Below are 15,913 nucleotides of genomic sequence, written 5' to 3'. Positions count from 1 at the left end.
AAGAGAAAGCAGGCCCTTCAGCTCTTTCAGACTTTAGCCGCTACCATTCTTTGTGCGAGTGTCTTACTTAATAGATTGTGTCTACAAAGAGGTATCTTTCTTCTGGGCTTTGTGTGAAAATATAGCGTGGCTTTCTCAAACTCCCTCCCTTCCTGTAGATAAGCTCTCTACATCAATCAGGAAGACAGATGTAGCTGTCTTGGCTGTCCCTGTGTTCCTTTGCTCCACTTTGCTGCAGCACCATGCAAGGATAATTGAAGTTCTTAACACAAATGCAGAGGAGTTTTCATGTGATCTCCTCTAAACTATCAAGACTTTACTGTTCTCAAGAGTCATATTCACGAAGTGTGGTCGCCTATACTCTCAATGATCATTAATTTTAGTATTCTTTACCTAGAGGCCCAGATTGCGTTTGGATTAAAATTAAGCTTCATTGGTCAGTTTTAATAGGTTTACCTCTGGGTTGGTAAACATCAAGATCAAGACATCCAGGAGGGCTGATGTGAGTTTGTGCTCTTTGGCACATATTTTCTGTGTTGGCCTAGGGTCTGTTTTTCTTGGATGTGAGTGTGTAAGTATATCTTTCTCTGCCCATCTAACAGTGCTGTTAATGTGAACAGTCAAGCCAAGGCACGTGCTGCTGTTTCCTTGCCCTTGGCCTTCAATTGACTAATGCTGATGGGGTCTGACCACCTCACAATTCTCTCTCTCTCTCACTCACACACACACACACACACACACACAAACACCCGACACACAGATGATGTGACTCAGACTTTGTTCTTTGGTGTGCCCCCAGTGTCTAGACAAGCACACACATACTGATGTCTAAGCACAAACCCACGCAATGCCAGGCATGTGAAAATACCCCTTGAGTTCTGGATCAGAGCCAGAGTCAGCTTTAATAATGGTTGCCAGGGTTGCCCCACAGAGGACCGGTTGGCTGGCAGGCAGGTTGGCCGCCACACATGTGGCTGGCGATGTCTGTTTATTTATCCGATCACCACCCAGGGGCAGCATGCCTGCATCACTCCTGTCTAATCAAAAGGGCACGGGCTACCCACAGAGTAAAGCATTAACCAGAACCTCTCTTACCGCGGTTGTTTTTTCCAGCCCTTTTTCAGAAAATTGAAAAATATATGCCCACATCTGATCATGTGTGATCAAGTTGCAAAGCCAAAATTAAAAAGTGAATGTCCTTGATCTTTGTACCTTCAAGTGACACTGCATCAAAAACAGACTGGGTTGTTATCAGTGCACATTTCAAATTCAACATTTGTAATGGTGTGAGGGTGCGTTATTTCACACAGCATGGTTAACATTTACGGTGGTTTCATGGATAACTAATTAATGGTAATAGACACAAATTGTGGATTGAAGTTTTTTTAGCTTTGATCTGAGAGCTGGGAATAATGTATGAATCAGCAAGGACCAGCTCTGTCCATGTTCTCAATGCAGTAACACAAAGAACTCACATTGCACTTATTTATATTATAACACCTGAAATCCTACATCAAGCAAAAAAATGGGAAAGAAATTCATGCTTTCAAAGTTTAAGTCCCAAACACTTACAGATTGTTGTTAATTGAGCAGGTGAGCTATACAATGGTTAACACACCCCTGTCCCAACTTTGCTAGAGTTGTTGCTGGTGTCAAATTTAAAATGAGTATATATGTCGTCTTTGTAATATTCTTAATGCGTTTAAAAAAATTAGCAAATCATCACCTTTTCTTTTTATTTATATTTAACTGACTGTAACAACTTCTCTGGAAATGTGGATTGTACAGTTAATTTTTTTTTCCACTGTCTTTATTTAATCATACAAAAATGTGCTGGTGACCACTACTAGCACTAAGGAGTAGTGTTTTTAAAGGCATGATGTTGTCAGTATTACACATGGACACAGCTGTGTGATACTAACCATATGGCTCTTATGACATACGGTCCTGCTCATGGTTTCATGTAGGTCCTCTGATCGACAGCTTGTAGTGATGACATGCCAAGAAGTACAGCAGTGTGCCAACGAAGGCAGAGAAAACAAACAAGCTTCTAACAAGCACACAGGGATGTAAACAGTATGTACTGCAAATACTTTCAGTTCTCAGGCTAGTTAAAACGGCTTTACATACGGTTTCCTAACTGGATGGATAGCTTTCCTACTTTCCAACATCGAATGAAACCTGCAATCCACCATTCACACCAGCTACACAAAGTGATTGCACAGCTGCAGTAAACTTCTCTCTGTAGCTCTCTTTTGTAATTTGTTATACAACTATTAATGACTTTACTGCAAGCAGCAGAATGAGCAGAATGACCTCGTAGGGAGAAAACATGCTCCATTATCCTTGTTTATTAATGGTATTGATAACAATTATAAACACTCCTAAATTAAGATGTGGGAAAGGAGTACTGTTTGGCTACAACGTGTATACAGAGGTTGAAATTTAATAGGGGGGGAAAACTTTTTTCTCCTAAAATTTATTTACTCTCTTGGGAGCAAAAAACCTGTGGCATGTGCCCCCCACCAGGTTATTTGCATTTGAGACCTCTGTTTTAGCTACTAACTCCCAAGGTAGCTCGTATCCTCTTTACATCCACCTGTCATGGAACACTGGCTCGGACTGTGCCCCAGAGTCCTCTTTGGCCTCCAGTTGTTAGGGTCAAGTTGGGCCAGCACTTTGTAATTCACATTCTGTCTGGCTGATGTATATTTTGGCAGGAGCACCGTACTAATGTTGTTGAGAGCGTTATAACAGAAAAATTATAGAGTTAACAAGCCAGCTAGAGTGAACGGAGCCATTAAATGCGATTTGACATTATCAATACTGCTGTAGTATTTTGTGATTGTATGTTGTGGTTCAACTGCACATATTGCTGAGTGCTTTGTACACCGATGACTTCAGCGTAAAGAGAGAGAGCATTAGATGGCAATCAGCCACCTTCACTGCGAGTGTTCCAAGATTTGTCATCTTGACTCAGGTTTACCATGAATTCATTCTCGTAGATGGGCTTAAAACAATAAAATTTGCTATGACATTCTACATTTTACTTTTAAAAAGAGTTATTTTCTGCCTTCAACATAAGTCCTCTACAGTGCATTATGGTGTGTTTTGTTTGTCCCTGACAGGAGCATTAAATAATTGTCTATGGCCCCTGTGCCCCTCGTATCTCTACTGATAAATGCCAGATGTGGCAGTATTTCCAGTATATGTGCTGCTAAGAGTGCCCAAAGCCTTCAGAACTACTCAATATTTGGGAAAAAAACTCTTTATTATGACTAACTTTTCTTGTGGGTTAATGAAAATGGGTTATGTATAGACTTATTAGTCTCATTTTTTGCTGGTGCTGTAACTATGGTGTGTAAGTCAAATGGTAATTATTGCTGTGAAAAAGTAAAGAATGACCATTTGTGGGTCTGTAATATGCGCTTGATTGCTGTGCTCTGATGTAAGTTTCAGTGCTCCAGGTGTTTATTTTCACTCAGTAAGACAGCTTTGACACAAAGATTATTAAACAATTTGAAATTCTGCAATTTACCATAGAGATTTTATGCCGCCTCATGTTTAGGGGTATGCGAGTACACAGCGATGCACTTTTCACACAAGCACATTTTGTCCCTCCCCTCGTGCTCATTTCAGATGCTAGATTCCCCATGTCTTGCATCAGGATCTCGTGTTGGTGAATGATTAAAAACGAAGCACGAGAGCAGTGTTACTGACATCATGCATGTGATACCGGCCATTAGGGAGTTTAGAAAACACCAAGAGAAGAGTAGATGTAAAGATTAACATTAGGTCTGTAATTAAAACAACGAAGGTGGCAGAAAAAGGAGCAGTAATGTTAGTAGAGAGTGTTGCCAAAAGCATCCTAATTTAACAGCACCCACATTACGTAAGCTACATAAACTGTCAAGGTGAGAAAAGGATTTCCTCATTTGGTTTTTGTGAAAGCTTAAAAGCTTTGGGTTATTTACATAACCTGTATCTCTGATTAGCACCTTCTGTGCGACATCATCAGGAGCTTTTATCACACACTGCCAGGCAGGATTGACTTGACTCAAACACGTGGATTTCAGTGTCCCAATATAAATTGGATCATTATACCACACAGAGCAGTCAATTAACAGAGCAAAAAATGAAGACTGTCACTGAGACGAGGCAATTTAACTTGAACTTTTTATGATTACCCTCTCTTGTGAGACTGGATTCCTCAGAGGCATACATTAGAGGTCAATTTAGATAATTAAATAAACCAGACGCTTTGAATTTAATCGAGGGGAAGATAAGATGAGACACAGCAGTTCTTATACACATACATCCAGAGTCTTTCAATATACGTGTGCCAATTAAAGGTCACCTTTTAACTCGGAAATCGTGTGAAACAGTTGATGTAGAACTGAGTATGAAACTGGTGTTTAACTTTTAGGTAAAAAATAAATTAAACTAGAACTACCTGGCTTCAAACCAGTACCTTAATATTGCTGAACACCTGCTCCTTGTGAAGGTAATGAACATCAGATTGTGTGTGTGTAGCTGTTCCTTCCTGGGAGGAAACATGCTACACTGGTGTGTGTGTGTGTGTGTGTGCTTGTGTGTTGTTTTAGAGCAGGAAAAGCATTTGGTTTACTCATTCAGGATTGCGTGAGTTCATAACATTAATGTCTGTGTGTGTGTCAGAGAGAGCGTTCATAGTACATTAAGGAGTTCTACAGCATGTCAATGCTTTTTGTGTCCAAAATATGGTTGTTAAAATCCTCAATACACAATCTGTGTCAGTCTTACAGTGCATCTGCTACACCTCCTGCTGGTCATACTCCTTTCCTGCACTTCATGTCATATCTAAGCTTTGAGCCTGTGAGTCTTTGGATTAGTGCGACAACAACCTATGGGGCAAGAAGTAGCTGAGAATCAAGTCAACATGTAAGGACAATGGACTGAATGAGACAAGACATGTAGGAAGCCAGCAGAACCACAGACTGCATTATGATTTATCTTTCTTCCGCATCCTTCTATTACAGCCTCCTTACAAATTTTGTGCTTCTGCCTTGAGTCCTATTGATTTACCAGTAACACATGCTGAAATTGCGACTTTGAAGGTAAAGCTTCCTAAACTTGCTGCTGCACCCACTACTCATTCATCCCCAACACTGCACCAGCACAAGATGAAACAATAGCACATGTCCTCAGATGAGTTATTGATTGTTGAAACGTGCTGAATTGAATTAATCACCAATATCATATTGTTTTTATGGAAGCATTTTTATGTCAACAACAAAATAGTTCTCAGTATCATGGGGGATGGGGTGCCTAATGGGCTGTGGTCCCAGGAAGATAAAAGATGTAATTGGTTTGTTGTATCGCTCTGCACATGCTAAAGTGGTATCTTTAATCAGACTAATTGAGTAGACTGACGTGGTAATGAAGAGTTTTTCGGAGGTCATGCCCTTCCTAGCTGCGTATGCACTGTGCCAGTGTGAGTGAGCGCATCACCTTTAAGAACTTGTAACCAAATCTGAGTACTTTGTCTGAAACTAAAACTGAACCAGTCAGCGGATCCTCATCAAATCCAGTCCCCACTATTCACCATCCATTAAAACCAGCCAACCTCTATTGATCAGCCATTAATGATGAGCAGGCAAACCCCATTTCCCTGCATGTTTCATCGATCTATGGTTATCTGAGCTGTAAGCTCACTGCTCTGGGTGTCTCTGAAAGCCTGCACATTTCCTCTTTTCCAGTCTCTACCATCTGCAGCAACTGTGCCGAGAAGGATGTTGGGAGTAAAGGTTAGGGGACACGGAAGATATCGACCTTCTCATAGATCAACATCTGCTGACTCCGGGCAACACTTTAGACTTAGTGGCACGACTCATCACTGTTTTGTTTATCTGCTCAGATGCCGTTCATGCACTATCCTTTAACTCCTGGACAAAAAATTGATCTGTTGTTTCTTTTATTCCCCTTCGTACACTCACATCCCAACTGTTGTTGCAAGGGGTGCAGAAGGTCACACACCGTCAAACCCCAAATAAGAAGTCACCTAGCTGCACAGCATATAAACAGTATATAAAGTGTATAAATAAATGTACAGATTAAAGGAGATGCGGAAAAACATGATCTATACTCATTTGAATAGATCACTCAACCATATTCTCAGTGACCACATGTGATAGAGCACAGCAAATAAATGCAAAGTTATGAAGAGTTATCAGCTTTGTCTTAGTCACATATGTTTTTTCTGACGATGCCCCCACACCCAGGGTGTGAGGGTTGACTGAATGTTCAAACAGTTCTAAAAATTAGTTCAATCGCCAGAACTCAACCTAATCAAACACCCTTGGACAGTTGTGAACTGGCATAGCCCTAAAATACAGCACTCTGTCCTACTACAAATATAACGTTACATTAGGAAATAACGTAGTAATTAGTGTTTATCCATTCATCAGATTTTCAGAGATTTGTAGAGTTAATGCCAAGGAGTCCATGGTGAAACCAAACAAGGCTTGTTAATTTGTTACTCAATTTATTGCAGGTATGTTCACACAACTACCATCAATAATGCCTTTGTGTGTGAGCACTGACCAGGTTTGACTATTAGCCCCAGCTGCCTGTTAAATGTTCATTTTGCATGTGATCAGTGAGTTATATTTGGCTTGAATTTGAAGCTTTAATAAGTCAGGTGCTAATTACAGATAGATTGCGTTGCAGATTGGATGACTTTATATTAATCGAGCCCTCAGGCCGTCTTAATTTTAGAGCTCGCCTAATAAAGTTTGGGCATTATTTGCAAAGATGGACAAAATCTCAGCTAATTTTTATATTTCGCTCTTTGTGACACTTTGTTAAAGAGATAATCAGACGAATTACTTAAAAGTATTAATAGCATAGTTGCAAGCACTTCTTTGGTTTGTGTGTGACTATTATTGTCTGTCCACCAGCAGTCTTTTTCCCATTCAGCAGAGTTAGATACAAGTGTATTAGTGCTCCTCCTTACATTTAAACATTACATTCTTTCATTACAAGTCTTTTATTCTTATCATTTTGACACTGAAAAGAAGCTCTTCCTTGAAAGTGTTTCTAATCTAAAGAATATACTGTGTTAAATCTTTCATTGCTGTTAGGGTTCAATGACCCTTTAATGGCCTGTGATGACAGAGTTCTTTCCACAGCAATTTCATGGCTAAGTGTTATTGCTGTGCTGTGCTGCAGGGAAACCTCCTTTGCCACCACACACCTGCTGTGACAGTAAATTTTAGTCTTACATCCTTACAAACATATGTGCTTCCATTGTACTAAGTGTATAAAAAAAAGCACTTAAATTGTGTTTATAGATGGTGAGTGACATGAAAAACGCGATACAAAACTGATGTACGAGTTCAATATGATGTACAAGCTAAATATTGTATTTTGCACTTATAGTATCACCTTTAAGCATTTCAACCTTTTAAACACACCTTCTTATTAGTATTAGTAGTATTAGATTCAGATGGCTAATAAAAAAAAATAAAATGAAATAACAATTACCCGGTGAAGGGCTGGTGGGCAGCTCGCCAATTGGATCTGGACTTTTCTTCTCCACTATCTCTGCACAAAGTCCTCAGCTCAGTTATTAGTCTTCCTTCTTCTTCTTTGTCCTCCTCTTTATTGGTCTTTGTCATCTGTATGTCCTCACTTTTTCTTACAGTAGTTCAGAGTGAGAGTGAGAAAAGGATGAGCGGCAAGGGAAAGAATGGTTGGCTTGGTCCATCAATATCGGGGGTGGTCTTTAAGCAGACGGTCGGGTATGCCTTGAGATGACTAAAACAAAAAAAGGTTGAAGTGAGGGATGAGATGGGTGTGGCTATGGAATGATTGAAAAAAAGACCTGTGAGGAAAAATCAGTTGACTAATGTCCCCCATCCATCTTTTAGATGGTCTTTTTATGTGACCCTTGGCTAAGAGGGCCCCGTGGAAGGAACAGGTGATAAAGACAATCGAATGAATCAATTGTGAGACGGGGGATGAAAGACCAGGCCAGAAAATCTGGAGTCAGGTATTAGATAGTGGGTGTGTAATGGCCCACTCTTTGTGCTCATGTCCTGGAGCAGCAATGTGTTATTGTTGTGTTGTGCTGAACCCTTATGTTCTTCTTAGCAGCTTCTAAAAAGTCATTTATTTGAGTGTTGAGACTGGGAAGGTAGAAAAACTTGTATTCGCATCATTTCAGTAGCCCGTGTCACTAACAGGTAAAGCTAGGTACAAGATCCTTTTTAAAAGTGCTGAATTTATTGTATTAGTATTAATAATGACATTGAATTTTATTTCGTTCTAACTGCAGGTTTGTACATTTTACCAGGTGGGAGACACTGACTGTTTTGTTTACTACAGGCTAACCTCTGGGTTGCTTTGGTAATTTAATCATCACTAAGCATCCAAAATAAATGAAAGGATATCTGTCCCACAGTCTATAGTGACATCTTTCAATATCTGCTGTCTCCCACTAACAAAACAAAACTCAAATATGAAACTAGTAACTTCTTGGAGAAAATTAAGCATTTTATCTAAATCTTTACAGCTTCCAGAGTTAGAAAAACTAATTATCTCCGACTCTGAATTACAACTGGAAGGCTGACGGCCACAGGTTTCTTTTTTTCTTCTTCTTTTTTTTTCTGACTCACTTGCTCATAAATACTCTAAAATTAATGACGTGAACTTTCCATGTGTAACTTCTTGCTGTTGGGTTTAGGCTTGAAAAAAACAATTTAACACCAAATAATTCAAGATAGGAAACTGCAACTGCGTCATCCTCGGTTTATGACACTTGACCCTTTTGTCACACCTCAGTAAGAGCCAATTTCCATTAATTAGATTTCCATTAATGCTTAATAATATTATACCTGATGTTATTCACAGGAAGTTTTGCAGCAGTGCAACACTTCTTACCAAACTTACGAGCTGTTATCTCAACCTAAAAATGACTTTTATAGATACCTAAAGGTGTTACAATGGACAACCACAAAAATGCAATAAAACCCACAGATTCACTAATGATCTCATGTGGGAATCTATTTGTAAAGGTGTAGTATTTGAATAGCCGTGTCTATATACCAAAGGGTCTGAGCATGGCCCCATAGCATGTGACACGACAAGATGAAACAACAGGGCAGCTAAATATAACCAGATGCTTGGTTGGAGATCTGCAGCATTGTTGTTACTTCCGGTAAATATTGAAGTGTATCCTTAGCTCAGTGTTACCTTATTCGGTACTGCTCTCATTTGCAAGTTAACCCCCTAAATCCAGTTATATAAAGGAACAATTTGTCTTTTTTGTGTTTTGTTTTTCAGAAGGATCTGAGGCAGAGGAGGAGACGGACCAAGACAAACAGCCAACAGAAAAAACAAAAACAAAACCAGAGAAGAGGAAGAAGATAACAGAGAAAATGATCAAAGCCAAGAAGAAGAAAAATAATGAACAGGTATTTCGGGCATTTCAGTCCAGCCTGCATAAAGTGTGTTTTTTTTTTTTTTTCTTTATGTGGTCTGCACAACCATTGCAATTGCTAGTTGCACAAATATACATTAGACAACATTAGTATTCAGGAATAGTTTTAACAAGGATGGGCTCAAAAACTTCACTTTCACATAAAACATATTCACTCATAGTTTCACCTAATGTGTCATGTATTAGTTGTTAAGAAGTTCTATTGTGTCTCCACGGTACATTTGCCAAGAAACTTAGTTTTTTCCAAACAACTAGTTAGATTTTAGGAATTATTACATACTAGAATGGAAAATGAATCAGATTAGGGGGGAGGAACAAACGTCTATGGGAACATGTGCAATGGTAAAATTAATCAGTTCCATACATAGGAGTTGCAAGCATTAGCCTTTCATATTTAAGAATATAAAATATGGTTGAAACACCACTTTGTACATAGGTTATGTGATGTCCAGCACTGTGCTGTTTCTGATTCGTTTTAGAATTTCAAATGGTTTTCTTACAGTTTTAAGTCATGTACACGTACTTTCATTGAATTGTGTGTTTGTCATGCGCCGTTTCCAAAGCAGGAGCGTATAATCCCTCCAAATACAAAGACGGAGGATGAGACGTCAGCTAAATCCAAAAAGAAGAGGAAGGTGAGTGTGGTGGCACCTGCTGTTGCAAACAGAGACATTTGTTGCACAGACTGTTGCTCAGTGTAGAGGCTGGCACGGGCATGTATCTGTACACGTTATGGTTGTTTTGTTTTTTCAGAAGAAAAAGACAATTACTGATGTCTTGGCCACCTCTGAAGCAAAACCAGCTTGTCCAGCTGACCTGCAGAGTATGCTCTCACAGTACTTCTCGGACAAGCGCTCTGTGATTGAGCAGGAGGAGCTCAAATTGCAGAGTGAGCCCCAAGTATCCTTTACATTTGAAACTTTTGTCATTATCTGCTGATTTGTTGATTGACCAGTGTTATTCTATCTGCCCTCCTATATCGTCCAGACTCCTGTTTCCTGTCCTGTAACGATCTGACACATAGCCTCTCCTCTTATCTGAAACAGGGTGAGTCCTCCTTCTAAACTTAATTTGGAGAAATCGTCTGTCATCTGAATTCTGAACAAATAAGATTCTACTTTGTTTCTTCCTTTTCCTGTTACACTTAGCTTGTCCAAAGTGGGCAAAGATTCAAAGGCAACACACAGAGAAGAGTTCGGTGGTTCTACTCATTGTCTGTAGCTCTGCTCTTCGAGCCATTGAGCTCATCAAGTAAGTGATTCGCCAGCATTGCCTGTAAAATTTCACACATTCTTAATTAGATTTACATGAATGCTTTTTGTTTTTTGTAGGCAGCTGACTACCTTCAAGGGTGAAGCCAAGGCCTTAAAGCTTTTTGCTAAACATATAAAGGTATAACAGATGACAGTTATGTACAACTGTATATCTTGTGTGCAGTGACCCAAGTAAGTGTGTGTTTGTGTGTTAATTGTACAGATAGAGGAGCAGGTGAAGCTGCTGCAGAAAAGTGTCACCCACATTGGAGTGGGAACACCCGGCAGGGTCAGTGCTCTCATTGAGAGAGGTAGGTGTGGACACAAAATTCTCATTGTTTAATCGGGAATGCCTTAAAAGCCCTTAACACGAACTCTGACTGTTCTTCCTAGAGGGTTTGAGCCTGCGGGCTTTGAAATATCTGATTCTGGACTGGAACTGGAGGGACCAGAAGCTCAGAAGGATGGTAGACGTTCCTGAGGTGACTTACTGCCCCCTCCTGGCCGGAAAATATATACATAAAATAAAATTATTACTGAGATTAAGCCGTTGATCATGTAAATTTGTGTGCTAGAAAATTGTGATTTATGCGTTTTAACACGCTGTGAAGTTTTAATTGATGAATGAGAATAATTTGTAGCTGTACACACAGGCATGATTTTGCAAAATTCAACGAGCCAAATATGTTGCAGTATTCAAGTTGTGTGACGTACAATCTTGAACTCTTCATTGCACAAACACTGACTCGAAGTGAGAGATATTTTGTGTCGAGCAGTTATACATTTTAAGTAAAATGTGTTTTCTTATTTAGATCCTGATTGTTTTTGATTAGGGCGTAATTAGGTCTGAGATTGAATGTGGTAAAACCATTGGTTTTTGTCTTTCAGGTCAAATTGGACTTAATCAAGCTGCTGGAGAGTGGCATTCTGAATGGCTGCAAGGAAGACAAAGTCAAAATTGGACTTTTTTAAATGCAAGCTGTAAACGTGCTTATGATTCCCACAATGACTCGATGCTTAAAGCAACGCTCTGATGTTCCAGACATCAGTGACATTAATAACAAGGGGCCTCATCCTGTCGTTTTCCCTTTTGTGTTTATATGAAACCTGTGCTGTATTTTACTCTTGGAGGCTTAGTCAAATGCATAGTGTTGTTTGTTCACTTCTGTAGTCCAACACGGAGTCTCAGTGTGACGGATTGAATAAACGGACTCAGAACAAAACCAGCATCCTTTTGTTTATTTACTCTGACCTTGGACCGTCACTCCTACTGGGAACGGGAGGTCATGAGTTGACTTGCCCACTAGGAAGCTCCATTTATCATAACGTCCTTTGATGAGGCATTTTGTTGTGTTCTACGATTTACTTTTCAGTGTCATTTTGATGTGAACAACCAGAAAGTAACCTTTGTCTTGTAAGACGGCCAAAGCTTAGAGGGAAAATGAAAAATGGAAGTAGCAGAAAACAGAATGAGGTAGTTAAGTAAAGGATTGTGGTTAATAAGTAACAGGCCACAACGGTCTCCCCCACCCTGCAAGGCCTGCTGGGAAAGTCTCTTGGCAAGCAGAGCTGTGTATGCGTGTTTGTGTGCGCAGAGAGATATTGCTGAATAAAGAACAGGAAGAGAAGATAGTAGCGCCCTCTCGTACGCACATTTTAGCTTTTTCGGTTCCTCACTTGTGCTCAAGTGAAATCTCTTTCATGGGGAGAGAGAAGGGCAAGTTTGGGCCCTTGGCTCGGAGGCCTGATAACTCTGCTTTCAAACAGCAGAGACTCCCAGCCTGGTCTCCCATGCTAACAGCTAACACTGTGCTGCCTTTCTTCTACTTTATGGCTTTGATATGTATGGTGCTGGGGGTATGGCTGCTTCTTACGGTACAGAAAACCCAGGAAATAAAGGTGAGTGTGTGTTCCTCAATATTGCACTTGCTATATTTTTGGCTGTGTAGAAATGTATTTAAAAATATGTGTGTATGTGGGTTGAAGAGAGACTGAGCTCCCTTTTGTACAATAAAAAAAGGGAGTGACAGGGAGGAAAGGTCTAAGATTGTGTTTTGAATAAGTTAAACAGGAACAGTTAACCACAATTTACAAGTAACTGTCATCTGTCTTTTCAGGTGGACTACACAGAGGCCGGGACATGTAATTTATGTTTTGAAAAGCGGAAAAATGTGAGCAGCGCAGCAGAGAGCTGCAGGTGCACAGTGGCGTTTGCCACTGAGACGCTATTGAAGGTATGTTTGACGTCGCTGTGGGGCTCAAGCTTTTTCTGTTCGGTTAAATACGGTTGAAATCTCAAAAATGCTCATGTTATCAATTTAGTTTTAAGTATTCAATATGCATTTTTTTTTTACTCTTTACACATCCTGACAAAATGTAAACCTGCTGTTTTTCAAGGGAGACGTGTTTTTCTACTATGGGCTCCAAAACTTCCATCAGAACCTCCGCAGATACATGAGCTCCAGAGATGATGGACAGTTGGTTGGAAGGAAGAATAATTTACAGGTACATTAGCTTTTCAGTTTAATGTATCAACTCATCAGAATAACATTTTCTAGCGTTCCTTACTTAATGATAGTATTTTATGTTAATAGAAATTATATGTATATGACATGGTTCATACATTGCTTTGTTTGCTTTTGATGCACTGTTGAACAGATCATGTGCTCACTTATTTAAATGACTTTACAAACAGAGTCATTACAATTTCCCTTTTTATGTACTTCAAAAAGTGACTACAGCTGTAATATGAATGTCGTAAACTTTGGAAGACCCATAAGTGCTGAAGTACTTTGAAATTGTACTTGAATACAATAATTGATTAAATGTTATTTATTAGTGTTACTCCTTCATCCCACCACTGCTTTGTTGTTATTTTTACACTGTAATAATCTAGAATCCCAGTTCATATTGCGAACCGTTTGCAAAGAACAAAAATGGAGTCCCCATTGCCCCCTGTGGCGCCTTGGCCAACAGTGTCTTCAATGGTAAAAACCACATGTCCATTACCACAATATCACATTTCATCTGCCACGTTTCCTTTCAGTAGCTTTTAACTCACATCTGTTCCCTCAGACTCCTTCTTTCTGACCTATCATGGACCCGGTGGGGCTCCTGTTAAGGTTCCTCTGTTGCGGCAAGGCATCACCTGGTATACTGATAAAAATGTCAAGTTCCGCAACCCAACGACTGGCAACTTGACACTGGCTCAAGTGTTTAAAGGTAAATAGAGATGTAGACTTCAAACACAGAATTAGGGTTCGAGCTTCTCGTCATTCGTTGTGTCTGATGTGTGATACTCCATAGACACTGCGAAGCCACTGTACTGGCAGAAGCCTGTCTATGAGCTGGACCCCCACCAACCGACCAACAACGGATTCATTAATGATGACCTGATCGTGTGGATGAGGGGGGCAGCCTTCCCCAACTTCAAGAAGCTCTATGGTGTTTTATACCGAGCTAACAAGCCCTTCACTAGTGGGCTTCCTGCTGGGAATTACACCATCGAAATCTCCTACAGTATCTTTTTAGTGGTGTAAGGAATGTTTTCATGTGAGAACTCTGGTTAAAGTAGGTTACACATGTCCCATTGTGTGTATTTCCTTGCAAACTATTATTTTGCACATTTGTCTCCTTTGTCTTAGGGAACGCTTTGTGACTACTTGCCAGATATTTTCCATCAAGTTTCTTTGTGATCACGTATTTTCAGCCTTGACCTCTGCCTCTCCAGACTTTCCTGTGCAGTACTTCCGAGGCAGAAAGGAAGTGGTGCTGACCACTCTGACCTGGTTTGGCGGTCAGAACAATTTCCTGCCGATTGCTTACCTAGTAACCAGCGGGCTGATTCTAATGTCAGCTATAATCCTCACAGTGGTGTGGTGGAAGTTTGGAATGAATGGAAAGAACATGGAGGAATAAATGGTAAGAGACGCTCCAGGATGCTAAGAACAACTACTACTCAAAAGCAGCTGAAAATGAATAACTGTTTGTCCCTGCCTGCTGTTTTAAAGAGACAAATCTTAAATTACAAGAATATTCACATGAGCAAATGAAAATAAAAAAAATATTTCAAAAGAAAGTTAATTTAATTACAACAGCATTTGTGCAACCCCTTGAAGCATTTAGCGCCATGTGAAAGTGACTTCCTGTATCACCTAAATTACCCTCGTGTGTGACAGCTTTTATTGCGGCAATGCTGCCCTTGTAAAAGCTGGACATGTTAGCACAGGCTTTGGGATTTCTTGCTGATTTTACTTGAACTGTTGCATTTGTTATGCACACTTTTTTGTTTTTGTACTTTTAATATATTTATTCAAATGATTATATTAATCACTAAATTCCAATCACCGTTGTGTTGAGGCTGAATTAAACAATTTGCAAAGTTTTTAATGACTACTATTACTGCATTGGAATTGTCTAAAACACAATTACTTAATCTTGTTAAAGAACACGGTTTAAGGTTGCTAAAAGGTCTGTACTCACTCCTATTATATAGTTGCCCTGAGACCCTAATGCATTGCAATTTAAGAAAACACAATAGATGAGACAAGCAAGCAAATTAATAACACATTTCACTTCAAATAAAGAAATGTGCTGCAAATTGCGCAGACAACAATGTAAATGTTTCTATATTGCAAAAACAGAAAAGACAAGTATTTTATACATCAATCAGCCACTTCATTAGGTATACCTGTACAAGTGCAATCTGCTACAGCAGCTCTGCAATGAATTCTACTTTTACAAGGTTATAATTTCTTAGTTTTTAATAGGAAACTGTCAGACAATTGATAATTCTAAGTGTTAATTGCTGCGGTCATAGTGGGTGCAATAAATTAACCAGTTCTAATGTTTCGGCCCCTTCATGCATTTTACATAGGGTAGCCAAAACATTAGAACCACTTCCGTGCACCAACAATAAACACATAGATTAATAGAGACCTTTGCATTAGCTTCATTAATCAACAAAGCTGCCCGGTGTTCCAGCTGTGTCCATCACATTTTTGTGCCCTGCGGGAAACATTTGTGCTATTTGCAACATTTATGTAATAGGCTGTGTTTTCTTTGTTTGTAGAATAGTTTTCTAAATGCTGCCAAACTGTTCTCTTATGTTGCTTTGGACTCAGCTCTGAGTGACCGTAGGTCTGAGCTAAATGCTAACATGGTCATGTTTTTTAAATTA

The 15,913-nt window shown here is 39.6% G+C and overlaps 2 protein-coding genes across 4 annotated transcripts in view; both read left to right on the top strand.

Moving 5' to 3' along the window:
- cmss1 (cms1 ribosomal small subunit homolog) overlaps window positions 1-11,957 on the top strand; it is a 29,505-nt gene extending 17,548 nt beyond the window's left edge. For 2 of the 3 annotated variants that reach the window (XM_067515108.1, XM_067515110.1), the window contains 9 exons: window positions 9,325-9,455; window positions 10,045-10,116; window positions 10,235-10,370; window positions 10,469-10,528; window positions 10,630-10,732; window positions 10,813-10,873; window positions 10,958-11,045; window positions 11,128-11,216; window positions 11,623-11,957. In XM_067515108.1, the coding sequence (XP_067371209.1) occupies window positions 9,325-9,455; window positions 10,045-10,116; window positions 10,235-10,370; window positions 10,469-10,528; window positions 10,630-10,732; window positions 10,813-10,873; window positions 10,958-11,045; window positions 11,128-11,216; window positions 11,623-11,706 (824 nt within the window). In that variant the 3' untranslated portion in view covers window positions 11,707-11,957. The remainder of the gene's footprint in view (window positions 1-9,324; window positions 9,456-10,044; window positions 10,117-10,234; window positions 10,371-10,468; window positions 10,529-10,629; window positions 10,733-10,812; window positions 10,874-10,957; window positions 11,046-11,127; window positions 11,217-11,622) is intronic. The other variant, XM_067515109.1, reaches the window with a different exon arrangement.
- A 143-nt stretch (window positions 11,958-12,100) lies between these two features.
- Window positions 12,101-14,794, top strand: tmem30c (transmembrane protein 30C). The gene is made up of 7 exons (XM_067515107.1): window positions 12,101-12,633; window positions 12,852-12,968; window positions 13,132-13,239; window positions 13,631-13,721; window positions 13,810-13,956; window positions 14,041-14,253; window positions 14,465-14,794. Exons 1-7 carry the CDS (start codon window positions 12,310-12,312, stop codon window positions 14,650-14,652), a joined length of 1,188 nt encoding a protein of 395 aa, XP_067371208.1. The 5' UTR covers window positions 12,101-12,309; the 3' UTR covers window positions 14,653-14,794.
- The last annotated feature ends 1,119 nt before the right edge of the window (window positions 14,795-15,913 follow it).

The sequence above is a fragment of the Channa argus genome, chromosome 9, assembly GCF_033026475.1.
Source record: "Channa argus isolate prfri chromosome 9, Channa argus male v1.0, whole genome shotgun sequence".
Taxonomy (NCBI): Eukaryota; Metazoa; Chordata; class Actinopteri; order Anabantiformes; family Channidae; genus Channa; species Channa argus.
The sequence above is the reverse complement of the archived record's forward strand: the minus strand, read 5'-3'. Positions and strand labels throughout refer to the sequence as shown.